The sequence below is a fragment of the Bubalus kerabau genome, chromosome X (assembly GCF_029407905.1).
Source record: "Bubalus kerabau isolate K-KA32 ecotype Philippines breed swamp buffalo chromosome X, PCC_UOA_SB_1v2, whole genome shotgun sequence".
Lineage (NCBI taxonomy): Eukaryota > Metazoa > Chordata > Mammalia > Artiodactyla > Bovidae > Bubalus > Bubalus kerabau.
Window position 1 is genome coordinate 27,365,770 of NC_073647.1, and position 13,093 is coordinate 27,378,862.

The 13,093-nt window shown below is 44.0% G+C and overlaps 1 protein-coding gene across 1 annotated transcript in view; it reads left to right on the plus strand.

Moving 5' to 3' along the window:
• F9 (coagulation factor IX) overlaps nucleotides 1–13,093 on the plus strand; it is a 33,865-nt gene that overhangs the window by 13,582 nt on the left and 7,190 nt on the right. The window contains exons 5-6 of the mRNA XM_055564034.1: nucleotides 5,939–6,067; nucleotides 8,487–8,692. Of these exons, the coding sequence (XP_055420009.1) occupies nucleotides 5,939–6,067; nucleotides 8,487–8,692 (335 nt within the window). The remainder of the gene's footprint in view (nucleotides 1–5,938; nucleotides 6,068–8,486; nucleotides 8,693–13,093) is intronic.

A 13,093-nucleotide genomic window follows, 5' to 3' on the forward strand; every position in this document is an offset into this window, starting at 1 on the left:
CTCAACATCACTCATTATCAGAGAAATGCAAATCAAAACCACTATGAGGTACCATTTCACACCAGTCAGAATGGCTGCAATCCAAAAGTCTACAAGTAATAAATGCTGGAGAGGGTGTGGAGAAAAGGGAACCCTCTTACACTGTTGGTGGGAATGCAAAGTAGTACAGCCACTATGGAGAACAGTGTGGAGATTCCTTAAAAAACTGGAAATAGAACTGCCTTATGATCCAGCAATCCCACTGCTGGGCATACACACTGAGGAAACCAGAAGGGAAAGAGACACATGTACCCCAATGTTCATCGCAGCACTGTTTATAATAGCCAGGACATGGAAGCAACCTAGATGTCCATCAGCAGATGAATGGATAAGAAAGCAGTGGTACATATACACAATGGAGTATTACTCAGCCATTAAAAAGAATACATTTGAATCAGTTCTAATGAGGTGGATGAAACTGGAACCTATTATACAGAGTGAAGTAAGCCAGAAAGAAAAACACCAATACAGTATACTAACGCATATATATGGAATTTAGAAAGATGGTAACAATAACCCTGTGTACGAGACAGCAAAAGAGACACTGATGTATAGAACAGTCTTATGGACTCTGTGGGAGAGGGAGAGGGTGGGAAGATTTGGGAGAATGGCATTGAAACATGTAAAATATCATGTATGAAACGAGTTGCCAGTCCAGGTTCGATGCACGATACTGGATGCTTGGGGCTGGTGCACTGGGACGACCCAGAGGGATGGTATGGGGAGGGAGGAGGGAGGAGGGTTCAGGATGGGGAACACATGTAGACCTGTGGCAGATTCATTTTGATATTTGGCAAAACTAATACAATTATGTAAAGTTTAAAAATAAAATAAAATTTAAAAAAAAAGAAAATAATGTTTAATGTTAAATACTCCTAAATGTGAGAGTTGGACCATAAAGAAGGCTGAGCATCAAAGAACTGATGCTTTCAAACTGTGATGCTGGAGAAGATTCTTGAGAGTTCCTTGGACAGCAAGGAGATCAAACCAGTCAATCCTAAAGGAAATCAATCCTGAATATTCACTGGAAGGACTGATGTTGAAACGCCAATACTTTGACCACCTGATGCAAAGAGCCAACTCATTGGAAAAGATCCTGATGCTGGGAAAGATTGAAGGCATAAGTAAAAGGGGGTGACAGAGGATGAGATGGTTGGATGGCATCACCAACTCGATGAACATGTGAGCAAACTCCAGGACATAATGAAGGACAGGGAAGCCTGGCATGCTGCTGTCCATGAGGTCGCAAAAAGTCAGACATGACTTAGTGACTGAACAAAAAAATGTCTTTGGTTTAAACATAAAGACACTTTAAAAGAGGCAGAGAGCCCAGAGGAATGTAGTTATAAAAGCAGCAAACTGCTATGATAGGTTTTGCTATGTGCATGAGGCTATGGTCCATACAGCAAAAGTGCTAAGTCTACAATGGGCACCTTTTCAGGCCCCTCAGGTTCACCACATTTTGGTTTGGTCATGGCTCCGTGGAGACACTGCAGCCACCAACAACCCTAGCCTTAGGGTATCTTGAGCCCAGCTGACCAAGGTTTAGAAAAATCCTCCCAGCTTGCTTAGTTTAGAAACAAAGTGGGAATTCTCTCAAAAAACTCTACCTCAGGCACTAGAGGAAAGCAAAAGCATATACAAACTCCCATTTAAGCTGTTGCTTCAAACTGAACTAGAAGCCACTAGAAAAAGACACTGGAAAAAAAGCACAGTTCATGGAGTATCTGTGCCCCAAGTCTCTGGCCTCACCCAGTGTCTGAAAGGGAAGGAGATTTCCATTGTTAAGACCTTATTCTTTTTCCTCTTCTCTTGTTCATCGGGCTCCTCTCCAGGGAAGAGAGGTGCAAACATTCAGGCAATGCTTTCTAGTTAGAACAATTAACTGGCTACTGTGTCCCTCTGGCTGGAATAAAGATCACTGAGTGTCCCCAGATACACATCCCATCTGAGTCCTTTTCAGATAAATTGAAGTCTGTAAGAGTTCGGCCATTTCTGTCCCTTCTAAAGAGTACAAGAGGCATTTCCCCACAGTAAGAGAGATGGAAAGAAAAACAAGCACAGAAACACTTTTTTTTTTTCATTTTGGTAACTCACAGACACTACTAATATACTGTATATTTCTGTGGAGTAGAAAAAAAAAGAAAATACCTTGAGTTTAGTTGATAAACTTGTTAAAGAGAATTTCGTTCATCCCAGTTTTGGTTCTCCCATCTGTGAATATATCATGGCAGATGAAGGCAGAGTAAAATGAAGCAGAACACACTAACTTATAGGCAGGAAGGGAGTTAGAGGTGTTTGTGCTAACATAGAGGGAGAAGAACAGACACTGTCCATCCACAGATATTCTAGGGGCTTCCCTGGTGGCTCAAACGGTACAGAATCTGCCTGCAATGCAGGAGACCTGGATTCAATCCCTGGGTTGGGAAGATGCCCTGGAGAAGGAAATGGCAACCCACTCCACTTTCTTGCCTGGGAAATCCCATGGACAGAGGAGCCTGGCAGGCTCCAGGCCATGGGAGTCACAAGAGTCAGACACGACTGAGTGACTAAACCAACCAACCAAAGGACCAGGGAGAATCTACACCCAACACGGGCCTAATGTCCAAGTGCTCCAGAAACAATTGATGACTGAGTCCCACAGTGACTGTCCCCAAGGTGCAGGACTACAGACCTCTCCACTGGAACTCCTTGTGCTGTTATTTTCTTTCCAGACTCAAGATCTTTACTTGAGGTCAAAAGACTGCTGGTCGGACAGCAATATTTCCCACTGTGTGCACAAACCAAGCCACAGGACAGCAGCAGCAGCAACATACTAGGCCACAAAGAGCAGTGACAAATGGGGAAAAGGATGGAGTGGTCTAGTTACTTAGCCAAGGATGCAGAATCAGGAAAAGCACCTCAACTTTACCCATTCCTGTTGTGCATGGCCAGGTCCAAACTGGTCAGCACCTGCCACCCACCTCTGTGAACTTTCAACATTCTCATATTGACTGAACATTCCCTACAGAGGGTATTTGATTTGGCTGCACACTCTAGTATTGCTTTGTAGCAACAAAATGATTGCTAGTAACATGAGAAGAGCCAGCAATGTAATTACCGTTAGTGAGGAGAAAGGTCTTTAATAAATAAATAAAAAGGACCAAGTGCCATCTTTTTGGCTTCTGCACTTAGTGGATTATTGGCAGCAAAGGGTAAAGCTTAGGCTGGTTCCTTTGTCTACCTGGTAACAGTTGATTTGCCTTCCCTTGTTTCCTGAAGATCAGTAAGGAACATGAACTAATCATTACTCTAGCCTATGCTACCTACATAAAATGGAATTCAAAACTTTAGATCTGTCACTCACAAATCTGTAATATACTCCCAGACCATACAGTCGTTCTGTTAGCCTGAAATCTAAAGGGAAAAAAAAAAAGAGTCTGTGACACAAGCTTATGCGTTAAGGTGTGATTCTAGGTGGGCAAGAGTAAGGGATGGGGGAGTGAGAAGTGAGGAAAGGAGAGCCAAGAGTAGGAGTCATCTCTCCTCACCTGCAACTGACTGCTTGATCTCTGGGGACTGTTTTCCAAGAAGCCACGTGAGCTGGCCTCACGAGAGTCAGTCTCAGAGAGGAGAAAAAGTAAAAGAATATGTCCACCAGTATACATCTCTCGATGGTCAACAGTTCATCCTGTGCGGCATTAACTCCCCGGCATCATCACGTTGTACGCACTGGGGCCCTGAGAGGCCACGTGGCATCCCAGGCCTCAGCATCAACCTGGGAGCATCAAGCAAAGAGACCAGAGGCCCACGATACAGATCTGAGCCAGGCCATTCAAGGCAGTACCTAGATGAAGCCAAGGGAAGTCCATGCAGAGCAAATCACCAACGGGGCTGGGACAGACGCGGGTGAAGCTGGGGGCGACTAAGGTGGCCCATAACAGGTGGCTAACACAGCCGCGCATATTCTAACTGCACTGACAAACAAGCACTTCTCTTGAAAGCTCTACTGCTGTTAAGCCTGTAGGTAACGGGAAGGTGCCTTCCATTCACTGTATTCCTGCACTGCTCTACAGACAGAAATCGGTCCTGGGACAGAGCCTATTTCTCTTAACTCAGCAGGTCTCAGCTAGCAAGCCCTGAACCCTGGTACTTCCTGTTATTGAGATGGCACTGGAGAAACAAAGGGAAAGCACAGGAATTTGAAAATACAGAATAAGATGGCAGGAACAAGCCAAATATATCAGGAATCACAATTAATGTGAATTGGAGTTAATGACAATTTTCAGTCTGGAGTTAAAAATCTAATTATATGCTGCTGATCAAAGAGATACCTAAAATAAAACTATACCAGGAGGATAAAATAAAGGGATATAAAAAGATTTGCCAGGTAAATGCTAACACAAAGAAACTGGCAAAGCCATCTTAATATCAGATAAAATAGAATTCTGACCAAAAGCATTACAAGAGACAAAGAAAGATATATTATATGAATAAGGGAGATTGTATAGGAGAATAAAGAAAATATGGGCCACTAGACTGCTTATCATTGTCAACACATAGTGTTTTTGGCATTTAGCTCCCTTAAAAGACCTTATTTAATTCTCCTGTGTTGATACATACCCACCAGGGCCAGCTTCAAGTTTGCTTTGAAAAACTGGATTATATTAACAGTGCATGCATGCATGCTAAGTCACTTCAGTCATGTCTGACCCTGTGCGACCCCATAGATGGCAGCCCACCAGGCTCCTCTGTCCCTGGGATTCTCCAGGCAAGAATACTGGAGTGGGTTGCCATTTCCTTCTCCAATGCATGCATGCATACTAAGTCGCCTCAGTCGTGTCCGACTCTGTGCAACCCTATGGACGGCAGCCCACCAGGCTCCTCTGTCCAGAGGATTCTCCAGGCAAGAATACTGGAGTGGGTTGCCATTTCCTTCTCCTATATTAACAGTAGGCACTTGTATTCAGTAAAATATACTATTTAGGGTGAAAAGGTAAGTCACAGAGTGGGAGAAGGTATCAACAATGCATATATCCAGCAACTAGAACTCTCATATGCCGATGGTGAGAATCTAAATTTGTATAATTATCTTAGAAAACTATTTGGCAATATCTACTAAGCCTGAACATATGGTCCAATCATTGCACTCATGAGTACAGATCCAGTAAATATGCACACATATGTTACCAAAAGATATGTACAAGAATGTTCATTACAGCATTAAACATAAGAGCCAAAAACTGGAAACTCAACTCAAATATTCATCCACAGTAAAATGGTGAACAGAGGTAGTAATACTCATACAATGGAATGTATTACACAGCATGTAGATGAACTATGACTATACAAAACAACATGGATGAGGCTCACAGACAAAATGTTAACTGAGGAACATAGAAGAGCACATAATGGGAGCTTCTCCTTAAAGTTCATGAACAGGTGAAACTAATTCTTTGTTAGACGTTAGGGTATGGTAACTTTGGGAAGGAGGAAGTAGTGACCAGAAGGGGGAATTAAGAGAGCTTTTGGGCTGTTGATAAGGTCCTCTGTACTGATCTGTTTACTGTTTAAACAAGTGAAGTCACCTTGTGAAAACTCATACCAAAGTTCTGGGTACTTTCTGGGATCTGTTATACTCTAATAAGCAGCTTTTTTTCACTGCAATCTATGATTTTGTGAAAATAACATATCTACACCTTCAGTTTTATACCAAATCACATATATTGCTGCCACCATTTTTATGCCATACTAAGAATTTTATCCTTTCCCCACCCCTACTCTTAGCTCAAGGCTCACAAACTTCTCTCCACGAATGCTCCCAGCTTATATTTGACCTGTACCAGAGTTAGTGGTTTCATGTACTTTTTAGAATTGTATGTTACTTGATGTTATTGCTGTGGATTTTTCTTTCTTTCAGATGCAACATGCAGCATTAAGAATGGCAGATGCAAGCAGTTTTGTAAAAGGGACATAGATAACAAGGTGGTTTGTTCCTGTACTGACGGATACCGACTTGCAGAAGACCAAAAGTCCTGCGAACCAGCAGGTCAAAATCTAAGTTGTTTTTTTAGTTCGGCAGATATGTTTTCCAAATCCATATTTGAACTTTTAGCACCCTACATAATTTCGTTCCTTGTTTTTACTTCCTTTTGAAATCACAGAAAAGACTAGTAGCATGGGCAAATTAATTTTTCAAATTGCACCATCATTTTTAATAGAAATTCTGTAATTGTCTTCCATCTTCTTTTCTGCACCCAATTTTCTTCTTTGACTTTTATATCATGAAGCAATTGATTTGTGTGATTTCTGCATGTATATCTATAATTCATGAAGTCAAATTAATGTAGTAATCCTGTAATAAAAAAAATAAAAGATACATATGTGCTTGACTGATAGGCTTCTATTATAAGGCTGGTGAATTTTAAGCGTGATCTGTCCGAGCATGGCTGGTTTACACTGAAAAAGTTATTTTCTATCCTTCATTCTCAGCCTGAGTTTACACACTTGGCATCAGAATAGTTCTGACAACTATCTGTTCTGAGTTGTGTCAAGCTGATCAGCACAGTCAATCTATACAGCAGTGGACAAAGCAATGTTTCCCAGTTATGTCAACCATGCCACCATATTGACAGCTGACTGGTGTGTGGAGATCATCTCCACTCTTCACACTGCTCTTCTCTGGAAATAAGGGCAGCAGAAACTTGGATTTTCTTTTTTTTTTTTTTTTTTTTTTTTGATGTAGGCTCCACAGGATCAATTATATTTGATAAATGAAGGGCTTTTTTGAAGCAAACTAGATATAATTTCTTTTGCATTTCCAAAGCCTGATAGCTTATTAAATTGATACATTAAATCACACACCATTCCTCTGTAACTGGGTTTGATACCTATCTTAGCAATGAACCTGGCAGAGGAGATTAAAGAAAGAACCAGAAGACAAGAGTATATAGACTGCACTAAAATAAAGAGTCTAGTGCTTCAAAGACCTGCCTGTCTCCCATCCTTCTACCTGGTTCTTGACATACACAGCTTCAAACTAGCCTACCTAGGGAGAAGTATGTGTGTATCTGTTTTTACCTTTGAAACCTAATTTCCAGTGTAGACAGACAGCATAGTAGCTAAATTGTTTTAAGTCCTTTTCTGTTATAAGAAAGAGAAAAAACAGAGAACCACCTCCAACTATTAAGTGTTATTCTGAATATAACCTTAGTTTTAGCAGAATAAATAAGCCAAACCTAAAATAAACTTTTCTGCCTTTCAATAGTAATTGTCCCTTTTCTTGAGCCAATGTTGATGATTTATATTTATACATAAGTATTTTGAACTAATTTCCTGTTTTCCCAACCACATGCTGTCTTCATGATACTTTGCCACAGCTGGTTGCTATAGAAATGTCTGTTATAAGGAATGTGGATAAAAGGAAAGTGAGAAATGAAATGTGAAGTGATTTTGCTTGACTACAAATTTCCATTCTGCTTCTCCCCAGTGTATCAGTAGATGACTTCTTTTCTTTAGGAAATAAACCAACCCAAGGTAAATGGTAGCCAGTGCCCAGGTAGATGTGGTGGTTATAATCATATTAATAATTTATTTAGTTAATACTCAACAGCCAGGTAATTAAATCACAATGACCTCTCCCCAATGGATACCTAAATTCCACCTTGGGATCTTGAAGGCATTTTGGTCTACAAAAGAAGTCCTGGAAATTCCCTGGCAGTCCAGTGCGCAGGACTCTGCATTCTCACTGCCAGAGGCCTGGGTTTGATCCCTGGTTAGGAAACTAAAATCCCAAAAGCCATGCAGTGTGGCCTCAAAAAAGAAAAAATGAAATCTTGTTAACAATAAGGAGCAGACATCCCATTTACCAAATTCTAAAATCAAGGTTATATGGCACCAATCCCCAGACTTCCATTCAAGGACAGTACCTGGAAACAAAACTTTTTCATAAAGAAACAGGAAGTCATTGGACTTCATGTAAGTGAAAGTGAAGTCGCTCAGTCATGTCTGATTCTTTGTGACCCCATGGACTGTAGCCTACCAGGCTCTTCCATCCATGGGATTTTCCAGGCAAGAATACTGGAGTGGGTTGCCATTTCCTTCTCCAGGACATCTTCCCGACCCAGGGATTGAACCCGGGTCTCCCGCATTGTAGGCAGACACTTTACTGTTTGAGCCACCAGGGAAGATAAAGTCTTAGGAAATTTGATTTGGGAACACCTCTTCTGTTTCTGTAAAGATGACAGATTCCTGAGCCAAATGTCCCTTTCATGAAGCGTTTGAAAACTTTTCCATGGAAATAATGCAATTAACCTCTTAGTTTGAGACTATATTCATTGATTCAATTTTTTAAAAACTATCGATGGGCTTGCTTCTCAGACATGACAAGGATGGGCCTCACTCCAGACTTTTGTCTGCTAGCCAATGAGAAATACTAGAATACTAATTTTTTTTTTCCATTTGTCTAGTGCAATTTCCCTGTGGACGTCTCTCTGTCTCACATATTTCTAAGAAGCTCACCCGTGCTGAGACTATTTTTTCCAATATGAACTATGAAAATTCTTCTGAAGCTGAACTAATTTGGGATAATGTCACTCAAAGCAACCAATCATTCGATGAGTTCAGTCGTGTGGTTGGTGGAGAAGATGCTGAAAGAGGTCAATTCCCTTGGCAGGTACTCAGTGTTGATGGTGTGTCAAAACTGGAGCCCAGTGGAAAAGGGACGGGCCAGGTGGGAGGCTGAGACTAGACATCAGTCAGACCTATTGGGATGAGGGAAGTGTTTAGGCAGGTTTCAGCACAAAGTAGGATGAGGAAATTCCCATAGGTGAGGAGCTGCTCAGAGAGAAATCCAGAGACAGCTACCACACAAGGCCAAGGAGAGTTTGGCATCAAGGACATGGCATAACAGGATTTCTAACAAGCAACGAGGATGTCTGGAAGCGAGGTCACCAGTACTGGGGCTCTGGGTACTACTTCAGCTTCAGCCCCTGGGAGAACTGGACAGAGTCAGAAAGTCTCTAGGTCCAGAGAAACTGGAGTATTTCGAAGGCATTTTTAAAAGAACTCAGGAAGGATTAAGGCAAGAACTGGGGTACTGGACCCAGGCAGGGCATAGGAGGTAGGGGTTTGGTCCAAGGCTGTAGTTCTCAAGGTGTGGTAGCATCAGATTCACCTTGGAACTTGTTGGGACTGTACATTTTCATGCTGTGCCCCAGACCTACAGGAATCAGCAACTCTGGGGGTAGGACCCAGCAATCTGAGCACAAACAAGCCCTTCAGGTTATTCTGACACACTGTACAACTGGAAACTCACTGGTCCAAAGGAAACAAACTTGTTATAGCAGCTAGGGTGTGTGTGTTAGTGGCTCAGTTGGGTCTGACTCTTTGCAACCCTGTGGACATTAGCTCACCAGACTCCTCTGTCCATGGGATTTCCCAGGCAAGAATACTGGAGTGGGTAGCCATTCCCTTCTCCAGGGGATCTTCCTGACCCAGGGATCAAACCCAGGTCTCCTGCATTTCAAGCAGATTCTTTACCATCTGAGCCACCAGGGAAGCCCAGCAGCTAGGGTCCAAAACACCAAATAGTGGACTCATGGTACCCAGTCCCACATTTCTCCAGGTGTGATCTGCAGACAACACACATGAGAATCACCTGTCCATGTTTTTGAGGTAACCAAGGGCTAGATTTGAGACCCATCATTACAAATCTTTTCATGTCTTCCTTGCTGCACACTTAATAGTGAGTGCACCTGTTGTCTCCTTCCTATCAGCCTAGGTAAGGTCATCTGGAGTGTTCAAGATCACTGATCCCCACACACATTTACTCGCTATTTCATCCTTATGAAGTAAGATTACTGACTGTAGAGGTACCAAGCACCAGGTTTCAGTCTTGTCTTTTCCAAATGTGAAGAGCCATGCTACTGTCTAGGATACTCCAGAAAGACCCTGTCACACTTTCACACTGATTCCTTCCTCACCAGAGAAGCTCTCTCTCCACATCCACTGCACCCAATTTCTCACAAACAGTGACTGGGTTTCAAAAGCAGCAGATAAACTGAATATACAAGTCACTTTTAGGGACGTCCCTGATGGTCCAGTGATTAAGAATTCACAATCCCAATGCAGGGGGCCCAGGTTCAATCCTTGGTCAGGAAACTAAATTCCACATGACTTAACTAAATTTTCTGCATGCTGCAACTAAGACCCGGCACAGCCAAATGGAAATTAAAAAAAAAAAAAAAAAAAAAGTTTAAATTCACTTTTAGACACAGACAAAACAGTAAAAAAAATACAACAAAAAAACGAAAAAAAAAAAGAATGTCTCCCCATTTATGGATGAGCCAACTACCACCATTTCACAGTTAATCTGCAAGGTGGAAATACCTGATTTGATTGCAGACCTGACTGCAACACCCCTGCTGAAGGCCAAGCATCAAGAGAAAGTAAGCAACAGCTGTAGTTGCAACACCACCTAGAAAAGATTCAAAATGCTGCTGTGTCAGTAAAAGGGGATGGGGAATCACACGACCACGTGGGTGAAGCAGTCTGGCAAAGAGGCCCAGATAGAGTTCAGTTTCCTATCAGCAAAGGTTCGTCTAGTCAAGGCTATGGTTTTTCCCGTGGTCATGTATGGATGTGAGAGTTGGACTGTGAAGAAGGCTGAGCACCAAAGAATTGATGCTTTTGAACTGTGGTGTTGGAGACGACTCTTGAGAGTCCCTTGGACTGCAAGGAGATCCAACCAGTCCATTCTGAAGGAGATCAGCCCTGGGATTTCTTTAGAAGGAATGATGCTAAAGCTGAAACTCCAGTACTTTGGCCACCTGATGTGAAGAGTTGACTCATTGGAAAAGACTCTGATGCTGGGAGGGATTGGGGGCAGGAGGATAAGGGGACGACAGAGGATGAGATGGCTGGATGGCATCACTGACTCGATGGACGTGAGTCTGAGTGAACTCCGGGAGTTGGTGATGGACAGGGAGGCCTGGCGTGCTGCGATTCATGGGGTCGCAAAGAGTCGGACACGACTGGGCAACTGATCTGATCTGATCTGAACGAATAATTTGAACGAACTGGAAACGTCTAACCTGTTCAAGAAAAGGGTTAGGTGAGCTGTTGGCTGGCGAGAGCTTAAGGGCCACAAGAGCAAGGGGGCGGCGACTTTCTTGGAGGATTTACGGATGCAAGTTCCAGGCAGGCAGGTGGACCCTGCTCCCGGTGAAGAAAGGCCGTTCCGGCCACTTGGGTCAGTCACGGGAGCCGGGCAGCTTGGGGAGCAGATCTGTTCGAGCAGATGCTCGTGGGATTGTTGACTTGAGGCACTGCTCTGTCCCAAGAACCGCAGCAGCGGGACAAGGCCATCCCAGACCATCGAGGGACCGGGCTCACCTAATGGGAGATGAGACAGGGCAGGCTAGAGACCGTGGCCACCCCGCCCCGCTCTGAGACCCTAAGAAGCGAGCTCACCTTTTGCGTGGCTGTCAGCGGCCGCGTGCATGCTTACCTTATAGGGCTTTCAGTTCAACTTCTCCGCTGGAGGCAAAGCCGCTGCAGATGCAGCTGGTTGGCCACAGGCGCTTCCCAGAACCCCCTGCGTTCCCGGCTGCTCCTACCTCCGACCCCCAAGGTCAAAGGCGCAGGCAGACTTGACCAATCTCTGACCTCTAATCCCGCATCACAGCGACAGAGGGTCTGAGAGAGAAGCAGAGGGGTGAGACCAGTTACCTGCATTTTCCTTCCAGATGCCCAGCTCTGGGTTCAGGGCCCCTGGAGAACTCGGGTACTCTGCAGAGCCACTCAGGAGCCGAGAGAGGAAGCTAGAGGGTTGACTGCAGTATATAGGAACAGAAAGGCTATTTCCTAGAGTCGGTATATCCTTGGCGGGGTGAGCGACTAAAACAGAACTCGAATTTCATACAGCTACAAAGGGAAGCTATGAGATATGTGAACATTAGAGAAAACAGGGAAATCGCAACACCTATATTACAAGACTACCTTCATCAACAGCTTAAAAGTCAGAAATTGGAGGAAGCAGCACTGAGTTTCAGCTTTCTAAACCTCTCACTTGCTTTTGGTCCTCTTCCCTTGACCCTGCCAGCCAATAATTCTGAGCATGCGTGAACCTGCCCCCAAGAGCTCCACCCTCCTCTTCTGCTTTGAGTTAGGATCTGTCTGTCCTGGATGGGATGTGCCTGGTCTTTCTCTTTTGGTTTATCATGGGCCTCAGGTTCCGTATTAGCCATAAGTATCAGATAAGGCAATGGCACCCCACTCCAGTACTCTTGCCTGGAAAATCCCATGGACGGAGGAGCCTGGTGGGCTGCAGTCCATGGGGTCGCTAGGAGTCGGACACGACTGAGCGACTTCACTTTCACTTTTCACTTTCATGCATTGGAGAAGGAAACGGCAACCCACTCCAAGTGTTCTTGCCTGGAGAATCTCAGGGACGGGGGAGCCTGATGGGCTGCTGTCTATGGGGTTGCACAGAGTCGGACACGACTGAAGCGGCTTAGTAGCTGCAGCAGCATTGTATGTTTAAGCTGAGCTACATGGCTCAGATGGTAAAGAATGTGCCTGCAATGCAGGAGACCTGTGTTCGATCTCTGGGTGGGGAAGATTCCCTGGAGAAGGGAATGGCTACCCACTCCAGTATTCTTGTGTGGAGAATCCCATGGACAGAGGAGCCTGACAGGCTACAGTCCATGGGGTCGCAAAGAGTCGGACACAACCGAGAAACTCACACTTTCACTTTTCATTGTATGTTTAATCATTTGAAGGTCATTCCATGAGACTGAGAACGCCAGAATACAAATGGAAACCAAGTGGTTCAGTTCAGTTCAGTTCAGTCGCTCAGTCGTGTCTGACTCTTTGCGATCCCATGAATTGCAGCACGCCAGGCCTCCCTGTCCACCACCAACTCCCAGAATTCACTCAAACTCATGTCCATTGAGTCGGTGATGCCATCCAGCCATCTCATCCTCTGTCGTCCCTTTCTCCTCCTGCCCCCAATCCCTCTCAGCATCAGAGTCTTTTCCAATGAGTCAACTCTTCGCATGAGGTGGCCAAAGTA